The sequence below is a fragment of the Panicum hallii genome, chromosome 4 (genome assembly GCF_002211085.1).
Source record: "Panicum hallii strain FIL2 chromosome 4, PHallii_v3.1, whole genome shotgun sequence".
Classification (NCBI taxonomy): domain Eukaryota; kingdom Viridiplantae; phylum Streptophyta; class Magnoliopsida; order Poales; family Poaceae; genus Panicum; species Panicum hallii.
This window is the reverse complement of record NC_038045.1, coordinates 48,077,376-48,093,884: the sequence shown is the minus strand read 5'-3', so window position 1 is coordinate 48,093,884 and position 16,509 is coordinate 48,077,376. Positions and strand designations below refer to the sequence as shown.

At 46.1% G+C, this 16,509-nt stretch overlaps 1 protein-coding gene, 1 long non-coding RNA gene and 1 pseudogene across 8 annotated transcripts; 2 read left to right on the top strand and 1 right to left on the bottom strand.

The window, feature by feature from the left end:
- The first annotated feature begins 3,656 nt into the window (after positions 1–3,656).
- Positions 3,657–6,531, top strand: LOC112888525. Its single transcript, XM_025954750.1, has 2 exons — positions 3,657–3,888; positions 6,069–6,531. Exons 1-2 carry the CDS (start codon positions 3,665–3,667, stop codon positions 6,529–6,531), a joined length of 687 nt encoding a protein of 228 aa, XP_025810535.1. The 5' UTR covers positions 3,657–3,664.
- Positions 6,532–7,114: 583 nt separating this feature from the next.
- On the top strand, positions 7,115–12,839 carry LOC112890214. Of its 7 annotated transcripts, none has more exons than XR_003228282.1 (6): positions 7,115–7,564; positions 8,209–10,285; positions 10,459–11,013; positions 11,105–11,272; positions 11,351–11,527; positions 11,591–12,839. It is a non-coding gene; the product is annotated as an uncharacterized LOC112890214 (long non-coding RNA). The 7 variants fall into 7 exon arrangements; XR_003228283.1 differs by having other exon boundaries at positions 11,105–11,527; positions 11,591–11,796; positions 11,874–12,839; XR_003228281.1 differs by having other exon boundaries at positions 11,105–11,527; positions 11,591–12,040; positions 12,115–12,839.
- A 217-nt stretch (positions 12,840–13,056) lies between these two features.
- Positions 13,057–16,504, bottom strand: LOC112890213 (annotated as a pseudogene).
- Positions 16,505–16,509: the final 5 nt, after the last annotated feature.

Genomic DNA, 16,509 nt, shown 5'->3' with positions numbered 1-16,509 from the left:
ACGTCAGCCTCACCATTTTGTACTGTTGGTGTACGCTTGTGCAGCACAAGGCCTGAGGTAAGACCGACCTGCGGTAAGTAAGAGAGCCAGACAGGATGGTAGAAGATCTTCTACACGGTTATCACAGTATTGATTTATCTCTGAGGTCGTTTCACTATATAGTCTTATCGTACAGCTATCCGAGATTGAGAACTTGGTAACCGAGCCGGTGAAATTCCTCTCTCGTCTCATAAAACTCTCCCTCCTCTCTTTTCATAATGACCATGTCATATCAGCAAATTTGCAGATGTGGCATGAAATTTAATACCTATGAAACCTCTTGTGAAACTTCTACTAACACTGGTCCAAACATCATATAATAACCAGTTTGTTTATTGTCCCTATAAGCTATGATGCCTTGCTATTATTTCTCACCCTGGAGGTCATCCTTTCAAGTGGGGGACCAATCATTCCTACTATTATGTTTGCACTATTTTTCGAGTTGAACAACATGAAGATTGACTTTAAAATTTAAGGTATTAACTTCAATTATGTATGTAACTACGAATAGGGAGCCTTCTATTTATTTTAACCTTTTATTTTCCTGCTAAGAAGCATTATATGATACTAACCAAGTCCAAGTACCCAATAAATGGATCTTTAGACATAGAAAAATAGTATAAGTTATTTTTTTGTCTAAAATAAATTATGTGTATACTCTATAGCCTTAGCTGAATTTATGTGTATACTTCAGGCTACGATCCCACACACATCTCAGGTTAGGCCGGTCCTACTTCATTTGTCACCGTAGCTTAAATCTGATTGTGCTTGATGCATGCTTCACGTCTTCACGGGCGCGGCAAAGCGCGCAGCTCATCCTAGTTATCTTTGTAGTTGAAGAAAAGGGAATACTTCTCGCAAGCGGATATACGTGCTTGCCCCTGCCTGCCTGTCTGGTTGTGAGTACTCCTGGCACATGCGATAATTGAAGGGGAAAAAATTGACTTCGCAAGTGGATATATGTGGACTACGACCCGCCGGCAGGCGCAGGTCAGGTCAGCAGGTGTATTTTCCGGTGGTCACCAATGTCTGAGCCTCAGCTCACGGGCACGAGCCATGAGTGCCTGGCCTCTGCCCCCAACGGGTCCAAGAGCACGCACGCACCCATACATCCTGGATCATGTCTAGAGACTAACACTTTGTCTGCACACCTGCCATCTCAGAATCCTTCGATTTGTCGCCTTAACCAACTCTGACATCAACCAAAGGGTTCTACATTTACATGTATAATGTAGCAGGACAATGTCCTGCACTCCTGCTGCTATATGTTCTGAAAGGCTGAACAAACAGAAACCAAGAGAGTTGTTGACCTGAAAACTGCACCTGCTTATTCGACATTTCTCATTCTGTTGTCATTCGTACCAAGAAAGCATGGACTGCCAGTCAACATTAACATTTGCATCCTCGATCGAACCATGTCTTGGGAACAGATGAAGGATGGCAGGGCGCGCATGGTCTGCCCGTTTTCCTCCTCCAAGCTCCACACGAGAGTTCAGGATCAGCGCAGCAGCGGGCATTGAATTTTCTGTAGAGCTAGCGCGCGGCCGGCAGCAGCCGCGCGCATGTGCCCGGTGTACATGCCAGCGATTAATAAAGAACCTGGCCGGTAAAATTGGATAGCCGGGAGGGATCCCATCGCCTGTCCTCTCCACCCACCTGGTAGTCACTGCTGTCAGCACCTGTCGGCAGCTACCGGCAACGCCTGATCCGGCCATCGTCTTCTTCCCCTTCAGCAGAGGATCTTTCCAAATCTCCAATGGCGGATCGTATCATCTGTTCGTTACCTCAGGATAATCTACTCTAGCATTGCGTTACGCGTACCTTCCTTCCATTGGTGAGTCATGCTTAATAAATCTTTCATACGGCTGCATTGGCCTCGCCGGCTGTTGGAATTCTACAGGAGCGGAGCTCGGCCAATTGGCTGAAACCTGCAGTGTCAGCACCAGTCCATGGCAACATGCACGTCGACCAAGGAGAAAGCCAAGACTGGACCCTGAACTTCTGGAGGAAGAAAACATTGTGCTGGATCAGTAGTAGCCAACAATCACAACCGGTACGGTCTGTTCTTTCTTGGTGCGTGTTGGGCTGAGGAGCAATGGAGAATGGACCACGGGTGGCGCTACAAGGCATGCGCAAAGGACAGCATGCGGTACAAGATGTTGGGAACCCCGCTGTGGGCTTTGGTCGTATATATAGTACTCCCAGATGCATGCTATGGACCATATATATGTGTGTTGCTGCTTGCACAGGTTAACACTAACATCGAACAAGCAAGGTCACCTAGGCTAGGAGGAATCAGGTGGTTTTAATTGCTTTATGAGGAGAATATATATAGGACACCCTTCACAATCAATGATCGGTGTGTGGGGAACATCTGAACAAGAAACGAATGCAAAAACACAAACTCAAACGAGATCATCCTTTGTGATGTGGTTTGTACGTCCTTTTGTTCAAGATGGCGGTTGTGCGGACATATGGTAGCAAAAAGAGAGGGAAAAGATGACGAAAAAGCTCACCTCAATATTTGGAACAACAAATATTATCATATTATTTAACCAGTTATCCGTCATATATTTGTCTAAGCATGCATAAAGAAGCCATCATAACTAAACTATTGAAGGTAGACCGAACAACCAAAGATTAAGAAGACATTGAATTAGGGTATGATAGTGAGGACAACACGGGAATGACATAGCAATAGCAGTCAGTCCGACAAAGGGGGAGTATCTTTGAAGTCTTTTTGCAGTGGAAACTGAAAAAAAAAAACTGAACACTGACTTCTCTGGCAAAGTCGAACCCAGAACTTGAGGAGTGCTATCGGAGCCATCTAACCAAGTCAGCTAGAGGGCCTTTCGCGCAGTGGAAACTGAAGATTTTGATCTCGATCGCACCTGCCAAAAGATAGAGTAAAAGAAAGAATATAACGAAAAATAACAATCTCAAAATCTAATAGGTATTTTCGTCAACAAAACTGAAAATTGAATTGTGTCGTCGCTGAGAGTACACGTGAACTCGGTCAGTTCACTTTGCGAGAGGTGCTCCAGCCGGCGCCAGTCATTTTGAACATGTAACAGCCAAGATAACATAATGCAAAGCTATAAACCGCTTCGAAGATTTGCTAATTGACTTATTTGTTAGCAGTAAATAGAATTGACCTCTTCCAAGGCCCAACTCAACTGACAAATTTACCATGTTTAAACTGGCATTTCAAACCTGTGGTTCCTTCGAGGACAAGCCTCGGCAGCCGCAGGCGGCGCACAACAGCTGGCAGAATTCCACCGTTTCACTCCACGCAGGCTAACCGGACGATCCGAGCCGCCCACCGAGCAGATCGGACGGCCGCACACCCATCTCCGGCTCCAGGAAGCAAGCCTCCCTTGCTGCAACTGAAGCTCTGGCCCGCACGTCACTGCAGCCAAAAACCAAAGCTGGTGCAGCCCAAACCCCTACGACCCGGCAGAGGTCAGAAGCGAGCGAGCGGAGCAGCACGCGGGGCAGGCAGTTTCCCCCCCGACCCGCCACCACCCTCCCCGTGCGCGCGCGAGTGAGGCGCTGCTCCCTTTCTTTGCATGCGAAGGAGGGGGGGAGAGAGAGAGGAGGGGACAGAGTGCGAGAAGGGGGAGCAATGCCGATCGTGCCCGAGGACGCGTGGCGCGGGGACGGCGGGAGCTCCGGCTTCGGCCGCCGGGGCGGGTCGCCGTCGTCGTCGTCGGTGGCGCCGGGCAGCGACAGCAGGGCGGCGGTGCTGCAGTGCGACGAGATGGAGGAGAGCGACGGGGAGGTTCAGAGCTCTTACAGGGGCCCGTTCGAAACCATGGACGCGCTGCAGGACGCGCTGCCCAGCAACAGGTCAGTTTAATCCGGGGCTTTGCCAGTCTTCTCCTGGTAATCCGTACTCGTGCTGGATCCTTGGTTTATCACGGATTTTGCAAGGATTGTGTAGCTTGTTTCTCTACTTCTTGGGTCATGTCGTGCACTGCAGGTAGAAAGGGATTCTAGTTTGTACTCTAGTACTTTTCTGATCCTCTCACTTCGGAGTGTTGTGGGGTGATGTAGGTGTAAAATTGTTTTTTTTTCTTCACCCGATTCTTCAGTGTTCATCTCTGGAGGGTGTTCTGGGGTCTCGGGTGATTCGAGTGGTACTGTAGAATTTGTTGTGAAATTTTGTGTCATTTCGGGGTGTATCTGAAGCAGTCTGTGCCTCTGTGTTCAAGTGCTCTGTCAAGAAATCTGGGGATTTCCCTTGTGATCGTCCGGGTAAAGTGGTGTGGCACTCACGATCTGGATATTTTGGTGGCTGCAGTGTGCGTAAGCGTTGTAGGGGGGCTGCGACTGATGATTGTCTGTCTTAAAGTTTAGTATGTTTGGCTGCTGGCTGCTCGATTGCGTCTGACATATGGGGGCCGCTTATGTAGTTTTCATTTTTTTAGTATGCCTATTGGTGCCATAACGATCTCAGACAATTTGTTGGGAAGACTACTTGTGTTCTTCCAGGTGAATTGTGTCATGATGAAAGGCCTGTCATGCTTAGCTTGGAAATGCTTTCCAGACTCACTGCATTCTTGCTCTTGCCCATGCCTTTTGCTTGATTATTTAGTTCCAATGTGGGGTTCCTTGCAAATCTTCATAGAATATTTGTATGATTTTGTCACAGTTCATCCAGGGGACCCCATGTCCCCACGTCAGGATGAACATAGGCAGATAGAAAATTTTTGCAGACATACTTCAACCCTTATGGTTTCTGATCTATTAGTAACATAGTGGCATAGGATATGATAGTTCAATTAAGAACCCAAAGGCTTTGAGTTGATGTTACAATTATGATAGTAAAGTGGATATTGAAGTTAAAAGGAATATTTACAATTTGTTTTTCTTGATACTTCACTTGCTGGTCCCATCTGACTTAGACGGTAACCAGCAATAGTATACCTTTAGAACACCACATGCTCTTTCAAGTGTTTTTTACAGAAGATAATTATTTTTAGTTGATACATTTGCACAATACATTGAATTATATGAGGTGTTCATCATGCTATATTAACTGTTTTGCTAATTTAAAAATTATGGCCAAGAGGAGATGTATTGTTCATCATGCACAATAACTGGCACAAAAATTATGGCCTCATATAATACATTGAATTATATGAGGTGTTCATCATGCACAAAAATTGAATATGTTCATCATGCTATATTAACTGCTTAGGTTCTTCGGTTCTCCACAGTAGCAGAAAACTAAAGCTGTGCTTGGGTTTCTGTTTGCTGTTGTGTTTCTTGAATCTTTCTTGAGTATTTTTCATCTACATGCTATGCTTTGATATTGTGCAGTTCTATCTGGTGGTTTTGTCAGTGTTATCTCTACAGTCTGCAATAACTGGCAATACCTTCCACATGCCATTACATTGATCTTATTTGATCGATTTCAAGGATAACTGCAGCTGGCCTTCTATGCAATTATGTTTTTGAAGGATATTGTGTATGCTACCATGTTATGAGTGCCATAGACAGGTCTTTTGCAATGTTTATGTATGGAGCATAGTGAATTCTTATCCCTACTAAAATAAGCTGGTGAGAACTAAGAATGTTTTGTGCATGAGAAGGTTTAGGGTTTAATATGATAATACGATAGTTGCCACTCAGCGCTATCAGTGACCCTATCGCCTCATGAGCTGATGTACCAAGCTAAGCGCCAAAAATTGTAACGGTATAAAACGCTTATTCGGTTATAAACGGTAACATACTTTTGGCAAGCGCGCTCAAACATAACTCTTTTTTTGTTTAGCATGTAATTAATGTGGTTAATTATCAAACAGGTGCAACAAAGTTCTTTCACATGCATTTAGATACTCATCTCATTTCTTGTCGCCGCTCGTGCGCCTTTTATTTATAAATAGTAATATCCCAAGCTACCTGGAAATTGTTTGTCTCTGTTTTGCGTTAGATCCCATAGCGCTGTCGTATTCGGGCAATTTGTTGTATATATACTTCTTCAGTTACTCTGACCTATTTGAATTCTTACCTACATACAACAGGAAAAGAGTGTCCAAATTCTTCAATGGCAAGCCAAGTTCTAACGTCGCTGGTGCTACTCAACCTGCACAAGCCACTGCCAATCCTGGGAACCCATCCCCCAAGAAGCGCAAGGGTTTCCTTTCCTTCAGTTTCAGCTGGAACAAGTCGCGGAGCAAAGGTTCAAGCAGCAGGCGTGACGCCGCCACCACCAGCTCAAGGAACCGGAGGAAGACACCTTCCCCATCTCCTGCAAGCTCCTCTCAGGGCAACAGCAGGGGTGCCAATGAGCACGCCCGCCGCTGGCTGCAGAGGAGGTCCAACAGCAGCACGATGGCCATCGTCTCCGCTTCCCCAACAGCTGCCGCCGCCCTTCGCTCCTCCCAGCTGATCGCCGTCCAGATGCAGGCCGTTTGCCTGGAGGACGTGGCGGAGTCCACCGCCTCGCTTTGCCCCCGGGAGAAGCGCAGGAGGAGCTTGCAGTAGCTACAGACAGACACTTTCCTCAGTCCACCAAGCTCCACCCACTGGTGCCCGTCTCTTCTAGACACAGCGGAATCCAGTCGCCGGTGCTCCCGTACGTTTTCCAGTGCCATACTGCCATATATGGATGCTTTATCATGCAAGGTTTCGGCTGCAGTTGTGTACAGTGGCGCTAAGTTTCGTACCCTTATACATAGAGCATAGTGGTATAAGTACTAACATGATCGATCAATCGATGATAGAGATGCTGAACTTGGTAAGTGATGCGTGGTCTGAATGTCTGATGCCTTGCTCGTTCTGGGTTGCCTGATCTGCATATGCTTGGGGTTTTTTCTTTTTCTTTTTCTTTTGGGCAGCAACACCTCCATCTAACCAACGATCCACGTAAGGGGCACACTATGAATAAGAACTTCTACGGCGCATAATATTACCACTTAGTAGTACTAGTATAGTGAAGATCTAACTATCCAGTCCATTGGAAGGGATAAAATTATTATTAGTGACTTAATATAAATTCAGAGAACTTTTTATCTTTTTTCATTTTAGCCCCCCTCCCCATCGTGCATCTGCATCTGGCTGCCCGTCATCCACGCGTCATCCGCCCGTCATCCAGACCGCTGCCTCTCTCTCTCTCTGTTCGATCGTTTCGATCCCGACGGCCGCCGGGCGCCGTCGTGCCTGCCCGCCCTTCACGCGGAGGACCTCCTCACGCATGCTGCCGCCGCTTGCCTCCTCCTCGTGCCTGCCTGTACAGGCGCCTCCTCCTCGTGGCCGCTGCGTCTGGTGACCTCGTCGGCGGCGGCCTCTACAGGTGCCGCCGGTCCTTGCCGCGCACGGGTGCTGGCGACGCCGGGGCGCCACCTCCTCCCCTTGCCATCCTGCGCCGGGCGTCCTCGTGGGCGCCGGCCTTACCGTGCGCGCGGTCGTGGGCGCGCCGCCGACGGCCGGCCCTTGCTGCGCTCGCGCCTTCGCTTGCAGCGCAGGACCTTGGGCTGTTGCAACGCGTAGTCCCGCTGGTCGTCCTAAGGCATTAGAGGTTAAGCTTTTTTTGTATTCGCTAATGTCAGTTCACGTCGTCCCCAATTTGCATCGAACTAGTTAATGTGTCCAGGACAGCATAAGTTGCAGATTTGTTGCTAGTGCATGTTTACATGGTTCCGTGAGGTAGAGTTTAGCACTTGCTGTATATGTTGGATTTCAGCCTTCGTACTCTGATTTCAGGCTTCCTTGTTTCTCATATTTTCATAGTTAGCTGTTGTCTATTGTTAGAAATTATTTTTTGTGCAAATTTATTTGATTCAAATCTTCGATTAAATCTGATTGTTGTTCGCGTGGGGAAGCGCTGACAGGAGCATACGGCAAAACCGCATGCTAAATTGCTTCCGTTGATCACATCTTCCTGAGCAGAAATATGGTCACCACGCATGTTTTTTGCAGAGTGGCTGCATTTTTTTTATAAACTATGAATTGAAATGATGGAGGTAGTACAAATAGTTGTGTGCCACTGTATTTGAAATTAAAATTATTCTTTTTTAGCATATAGCATATAAATTTATTCTGGGTAGGGAAAAGATAATTAAGCAAGAGCTAGAGCGTTGCTTTTCTGAGTTTTCTCCCGTGCATCCTTTACTGATTAAATCTTGGAATGATATTCATTTTACTTTTTTGTCGTTTGTGCAGTGTGAATGGAGGAGAACGGGTACATTCGCCTGGAGGAAATTGAGGAATATAAATATGTGGCAAATCAGACCTTTAATATGGAGGAAGATTTCTTCAAGTTTTACAATGCTTATGCACTTCATAAAGGATTCAGTGTCAGAAAGGACAAGGTCAGGTACAAGCCTAGCACCAAGAAGGTGACATGGAGGGGATTTGTGTGCTCATGTGAAGGATACAGAATGGAGAAGCATTTTAAAAGGACGGATCAGAAAAGACAGCCACGTGCCCTGACCCGATGCGGATGTAACGCCAGGCTTGATGTGCAGAGGAGTGCAAGCAGTGGCATATGGTATGTGACTGATTTTGTGGATGTGCATACGCATCCATTTGCTAAACCAGAGCACGCTTTTGTTTTGCCGCCGCACCGAGGGCTTAATGATCCTCAGAAAACGGAGGCAGTCGAGCTGGGGCTTGGTGAGTTTCGTCCATACCGGATCATTGGACGTAATGGAGACCAGCCATGATGGTCCAGGAGAGACTGGATTTCTTTCGCAGGATTTGTACAATTCTTTTTCGAGGCAGAAGAAGGGAAAGGTACAAGGGAACGACGCGGAATTCGTGATGAATCATATGCGTCAGATGGAAGAGAAAGATCCAGAGTTTTTTTTAAGTATAGTTTTGATGTAGAAGGTAGATTTAAGAACCTTTTCTGGTTGGATGCACAGTCTCAGATGGACTATGGTGTTTTTTGGAGATGTCGTGGTATTTGACAGCACGTATCGTGTGAACCGGTACAATCTTCCATTTGTCCCTTTCACTGGAGTTAACCATCATCGGAGTACGGTTGTATTCAGTTGTGGTATATTATCAGATGAGACTATTCTATCTTATGTGTGGCTTCTTGAGGCATTTTTGGAGGCGATGCACCAACAGCATCCAAGGTCCTTAATTACATATGGTGATGCAGCGATGGCTAGAGCAATTGAGATCGTGATGCTGCTGCAGATCACAGATTGTGTAGTTGGCACATAGAGCAGAACATGCTGAAACGATTTCGTGGTGCTAAGCTCAGTGATTTCAGAAAGTTCATATACTATGCAATGGAGGAAGGTGAATTTGATAGGCTTTGGATAGACTTTAGAGCTACTCATAATATCAAAGAAGATAACCTGTGGGTAAATATGATGTATGAACTAAGGAGGAAGTGGGCGGCGACGTTCACAAGAGGGAGGCATTTCTTGGGCATGCAAAGCAATCAGAGGAGCGAGAGTTTGAACTCGAGGCTTCACAATCATTTAGACCGGAAAATGTCCCTTGTTGATTTAGTGGAACATTATGAGTTCTGCAAATCACGCATTCGCAGGAACGAGATTGAGCTTGACGCTAAAGCGTTGGTTTCTACACCTTTCACTAAGATTTCTGCCGATGAGCTTGAGAAAAGTGTTGCTCAAACCTTCACACCAATAATTTTTCGGAGAGTGGTCATACAGATTAGGAAAGGGAATAATTGGTCTGTTAGAGAGGTGATATTTGATAATGGATCTTTGAGGTATGAGGTTGCTTTGGAAGGCAATCGCCAGCGGTTTTTCCACGTAGCCTGTACATTTGGGTCATCTTTGATTGATACTAGATGCCATTGCCGGAAGATGGAGTGTGAAGGAATTACATGTGCACACATTTTCTGTGTCCTGAAGTATGCTCGTATTGGAAGCATTCCTCCATGTTGTCTATCTCTTAGGTGGACGATGAATCCCAACAGAGATGCGTACCAACACGCATGTGTGGACTGTACAAATGGATCATTTCCATGCACCTCGCAACAAGGGCAATCGAGCTTTATTCAAAGTTTCGAGGAGCCAACGGGATACAGATAGGGTAATGAAGGTATTAGATGATATTTTAAAGGAAGGTGTGGAGGACAATGGAACAGAAGAGGAGACGTCGTTTGGGCCTTTGCCGGCGCACTTCTCAGCGGCCAATCGATCTTCTGGCAACAAAGTACTCGATCCAGTGAAGATTGTTACGAGAGGTGCGCCGCGATCAAACAAGAGGTGAAAGGCAAGCCATGAATTCTGGAGTACTAACTGAAGGTGATGAGGTTTGTTTTTTTTCCCATAGCCCTGCTTGTGTACTGAACTACATTGTGTGCATTCATGGCCTGCTGAATTTGGCCTACCAAATATCTGAAATTGTAAATGCTGATTCAATGTTTATGGCACGAGCTGTAGAATCTGGATTGCTCACTTTGCTGAAATTGTACTGTTTTTGCAGGAATTTCAGTACTTCAATTTTGGTATTACGAATCGTGTGTGCAGTTGTTGGTTGGTGAGGACAAGATCAGCAGGGATGAAGTGCGTCCAGTGCCAAAAAAACTTTTAGTAGCCTAATAACGTTTGCACAAGTGCTCAAAAGGATTTATTTTTCTCTCATCTCCAGACTAATGATAGTCCAATTGTACATACACGTATTGTACTCAGACAACCCTCCTGACACCAATATAAATATTGCCGTCGATGAAAGGAGTTTGTTACATCAGAGGGACTTTTTTTTTGGATGAACAGTCCAACGCAGCTCCTGCGTGACTTTTTTTTTATGAACAGTCCAACGCAGCTCCTGCGTGTGCAACAGCCAGCGATCTACTGTCGACGCCGCCGCAGCTCTAGCGTGTGCACCATCCATGGGGGATCGACGCCGCCGCCGCTCCAGAAACTGCAGCACAGTCGCCATGACGAACGGATCAGAGGCATCTCCTGCAGCACCCAAAACAACAAAGGATACTTTAGGGACCCCTATAGATCCGAAAAAACACCAGCGCCGTTGAATCCAGTAAGTTCCTTTTTTTTCTTCTCCTATGTTCCTGCATAATTGTATAATACATCTGCTAGGTAGTATCAAACATTGTTGGTATTTTATGCAGAATAATTTTGATCAGACTGGTGCACATACTGAATCACCATGTGTAAATCCAAACGTAGAGGTATTGTATGATGGCCCAACAGAATTTGATCCCGATGACGATGAGGACCCTACTGTTGCCTATGCAAAGAAACCATACATTTACCCACCTACGATTGGAAAAAAGCCCGTATTTATCGCATAAATTTTATTTCCTAACCAGTTAATATATTGTTGCACTATGATGGAATTCATTGTCAATATGTAGCTTTCTTTGGCATATGGCAACATCATGAACAAAGTACATTATTTTGAATCCTGGTCGCTGGATGAGTTCAATAAAATTAATAGACGTCAGGAGGATATATGTGAAGAGATAAAAGAAATAAATGTCACCCTGGATACCATTCAAAGGACGCTGTTTGACATAAAGTGCGACACGCAGGTACATAATTATTTTGTTGCAGAATATGCATATGTTTCTTTAAGTATGCTAACACCCTTATAGCCTTTAATGCGGATGGACGAGGTTGGTGTTCGGTTACAAGATTGTAGAGTCTCCAAAGTCCTTTCAAGCACAGCTGGGAGGCCACCAAAGCCATATGGAGATAAGGCGAGTAAATTTTATCCTGTACAACACTAAACCAAGTAATCATATATTTGATAGGACAAAAAGGAAGTGGGGTGATGTGACAACACACGACGTAATGAAAGGTAATAAGACGCGTATTCAAGAAGCCTATCATGTTGTTGCATGATGATATGTTGATGATGTGTCCTTGTGAATGCAGAGTTCAGCTGTTTCATGCCGGAATTTGACCAAGTTATAAGGATCAATTCTTGCTTTGAAGATCAAATCATCGTGAAAATAAAGGATTCTGTTCTAACCAAGAAGACGATGGAGACATTAACTAGAGATTATGGTTATGACTCCTTCGAAAGATGGTTAGATGATAACGTTTGTCATTATGAATATGTTAATTGATTCCTTCTATTGTTGGAGAAAAAAATCCTGAATCAATGTATTTTCAGATTGTGGATGCTAGGATACATGATATGCGGGGGAAAATCCCAAATGACAAAAGGAGTCATGGTAAAATCTACCTAGAGAACACACAGATGGCAGCAGGTTTCCAGTTCAAGCAGAGAGAGAAATCAGGAATATGTGCACAGGAGACAGCCCAAATGCGGGCAATAGCACACAAATATGTCAAACACCACATGGTACCATTTTCATTCAATATGTGTCATTATTTAATCCAATAAATATTTTCATCGAATGAATTTTACAAAACTATTTGCAGATTTTCCTTCCTATGTCTGCGCAAAACCACTGGTTCGTGTCTGTTGTCAATTCAAAATTAAGGCGTATACATGTCCTAAATTCCCACAAACCAAAAATTTGCAGATATCGTGCAAGTAGTAAGAAACATGGTGAGGTCTTAGAAATCCTACATCCATTGTGTACTAATGTTTGCATGCATAGACGACTAACATTAAATTTTGTAGGTTGAAGGAATGGAGTGCTATTTTGATCACATTGATGCAGACGACAAGAAGGAATACTCATGGTGGATAGATTTCAAACTAAACACTTGGGATATTGACATGCTTGAGGAACCCCAACAGGAAGACCGGACATCATGAGGCCTATTCATGCTAAAGTACATGGAGCATTGGAATGGCAAAAGGCTTGAAAAAGGTTTTACACAAAATCTTATTGATCAGTTCAGAAAAAAGCTGGCGGCTATACTGGTGAACTCGCCCCTGAATGAGGAGAACGCCATTACACGATCCCCTGAGATTTAGCTGAACAATTGTTTTAAAACTTATTTTGGTTCTTAGATTACACTAGTGTTTCCTGTTAAAACATTTATTTTGGTTCTTAGATTAATTTCAGACGAGCACAATAGCAGTATTCATGCAGATCGACGTCATGTAGCTTCCATTAAATAAGTATTGAAAAATTGCTCACCTTGGACGGAACGGGAGGGTGACGGAGGCAAGGGGCCCCCAGCGCACAACCACGCGCAGTCAGCCTCCCCCGAGGTCCGGCGGACCTGGCGCCAAGGCCTGCCCCGCAGCGCACCACTGGCGCTGCCGTACGGGAAGATCCGGCGCTCGCCCTCGATGGCGTCCAACAGCAGCCGCTCGAACGCGTCCGGGATCCCTCCATGGCCGATCCGTCCGCCTGGCCCCTCCCGTGCGCTTGTGGGGGAGGTCGAGTGAGCGAGACGGCGAGGCCTTGAGCCCTCGAAGGCGAGAGGCAGCTGGCGAGTGGACCCGGGGGGGGGGGGGGTGGGGGCGGCGAGTTGTTGGGGTTAGGCCGTCAGGAGAGTCGGAGAGGGCCAAAGGGGTTCCCTGATTGTTTTGGGCTGGGCCGTCAAGGGGTCGCATGGCCTGGGTTCCTTTCCATGGCCTGCGTTTCTTTCCATGGGCTGAAAATATAATATGCCAAAATGTACACGATCAGTAAAGTCTATATATGTATATGATAATTTGGATTAAGGTTTTGTTTAATCCTATCAAAAATATAAATAATTTTTATAATTCGAATCAAGTATTTAGAAAAAAATTTAATACCTAAGACTCATATTACATATCAATCGGGGCCACCTGTCATCTACTATAAGTTCAACCTGTCATCTACTATAAGTTCAATGTCTACTCGCATAATATCCGTCTATCCCATTAGTCACTTCGTATTACAGAGTATGTATTATCGCAAGAGGTGAAACATGATAATGCCACTTTCATCGAGTCCCATGTCAGAGTCATCTACTTATCATCATGGACTTGTCGAGTATGTATTGTCATTATCCATACTTGCATATGGAGAGCATGACATATGGCTTCCATGGTTGAAGGTGTAAAAAAAAAGAGGATAAAACAATAAAAATAAACAATGTGAAATGGAACAAAGTTCAAAACTGGGGAATAAATGAATGACTAAATAAAAAAGATGGTCAAAGAATGATGTATGATTTTATGTATGCATTTAGTAGTTTGGAAAAAAAAACATATCAATAGGGCCAAATCCACATCAGTATGTATTTCTATACAGTAGTGTTATAATCCACATCAGTATGTGCTACAAATCTACGGATGTCGAGGAAGTCTACAAGCTGGAAGATGTAGAAAAATAGATTTAATTTCAAGTTTCACTCTATTTCAACTTAAAACTTTAAATGTTATTACCAATATCAAGCAAAGAAAATTAGCATTTTATAAAAGAATGGTCTTTGCATTCTTCTTCCAGGGTGGAAAAAGAATTAATAGCGCAAAGAGAAGCACCTCGTGACACTGAGTTAATTAAGGATAATATCTAGGGAGATAAAAAGTTGAATGATGAAAAAGGAGGCTTACCTTTTTTCAGAGTTTTCAGTCCTAAAGTCCAGGGTGTTCCTAACATTCACTTTACTTGAACCATCCTGGTAGTATGAATTCAAGCATTTGCTGGTAAGCATCCAATACTGAAAATTGCTACATCAGTAACTTACGGCAAAATTGAGTAACCATATTCTCTGAAATGGATCACCAATTGATCCGAATTAAAAGAATTCCAAAGTTGCGAATGATCGATTCTGAAGACCAAAAGCGCCCTAGCATTCCTTCTTCCACTAGCTGAACTGTTATGGTACTAGTATAAATAAAGGAATACATAGCAGCAGCAATTACCTGATACGGCATGTTTTGAGTGGCGACGAAGGATTCAGAGCACGACGCACTGCCCTGCTTCTCCCAGGCCTGTGGAGGCCGGCTGCTGGCATGGCCGCAGCCGGGAAGGGGCCGGCGATTGGGCGCAAGGAGGGGCCGATCCGGAAGTCGCCTTCCCCGCGGGTACTAGCCGCCATCCCCAAAGGACGCCACGGATCGCGGGAGCCGTCGCCGCCAAGGAGTCGAGCGTCGAGCGGGGTCCTGTTCCGAATCCCTGGTGGCGAGCGGTAGGGACCCGGACCTCCATGCGGCCCGTCACGACCCCTTGCACCACCACCGCCGCCGGTCGGCTTCAAGAAAGGGGCCAGGCCCCATCCGCCGCACGGATGACTCCCCGCTGGCGAGCGTGGGCTGTGGGGGCGAGCCGCCTGCCATCCCTCCTCCAAGGGGACGAGCATTGGCGCGGCACGTGCCTCCTCGCCAGCGGCGAATGAAGGGCGGGGGCCAGATCCGCCGCCACTGCCCGGCGGCGAGCGTCGGCTGTGGGGGCGAGCGGCTACCTGCCCTCCTCCCAGGGGCCTTGCGTCGGGTGCGGGATGAGCCGCCTCCTCGGCGGCGACCAACAGACGAGGGCCGATCCGCCGCCACGGAGGCCTCGCCGGCGGTGAGCGTCGGCCGTGAGGGCTGAGCGTACGGCGCGGACCGCCGGAATCGCCGCGGGCAAAGAAATCCTAGCGCCGAGGTGACTAGTCTAGCACCGTGAGTAGAATGGGAACGGATAGAGAAGAAAGGAAAATATAAAGAAAGAGAAAGAAAAATAATTAAAATAAAAGAGCTGATATCAATAATTATTTTCCTATATTATCCTTATTCTATCTTGTACTACCTACCTATGCTACCCCGTATAGTATACCCCGTACTACTGATGGTATAAAAAGATATGGACCGTCCGATGTTTATATACGTCCAAACCAGCTCACTTTAAAGCATAACTAACAAAACTATAATCACGTCATCAAGACTCTTAAAAGTATTACTACATCTATCATGAAACATGCCGACATCAGCGCTTGCCAAACACGGCTCTCCTTCCTCAGAACCTACTTAGGATCAAGGTAAATGTTCTTCTGTGCAGCTCCCCCCATGCGAGCCTCCATGGAGATCTTGAAGTTGACAATCTTGCGGATCTCCTCAGGCGTCTTGCCCGCCATCATGTCAGCAATGGCCTGGCAAACGAGTAGCTGTAGCCCCTCGATGTTCAGATCGTATCCAGCCACCAAAAGGTCTTGAGCCATGGCCTGGTCAACCTTGACGAAATCCGCATCCCAGTCCTTGAGTTCCTCGGCGTTGCAGTGGGCGTGCTTCTCGCAGTACTCCATGACTTTTTGTCCAGGATCTCGGAGTTGAATTTGACGACTGGGATGCTGTCGGTGCAGTTGAGGCAAAAGCTCCGTAGCGTCAGCGACTGCATCACCAACGCCTTATCCACCTCGAACACAACGCCGTCGGAGCTCTTGAATTTGAACTTCTTGCCTCCGCCCTCCACCGAAGAAGCCGCTATGTCGACCACCTTATACACCTCAAACACCTTGCCTTCATATCCCAGGAGCTTAACCTTCCTCTTGCCGTCCTCCACCCAAGACGCCACCACCACAGCCTCGTCCACAATAAAATCCGGGCCGGGGGATCCCAGGAGGCAGATCTTCCCCATGCCGCCCTGCACCGTCATCGGCGTAGGAGATGCGGCGATTGAAACCCTAGCAGCTTCTA

Bases quoted from the DNA above. Each gene is read 5' to 3' on its own strand.
- LOC112888525 (XM_025954750.1), top strand. From the start codon at position 3,665: ATGCCGATCGTGCCCGAGGACGCGTGGCGCGGGGACGGCGGGAGCTCC. The intron at 3,889-6,068 runs GTCAGTTTAATC...TACATACAACAG, and splicing joins GACGCGCTGCCCAGCAACAG to GAAAAGAGTGTCCAAATTCT.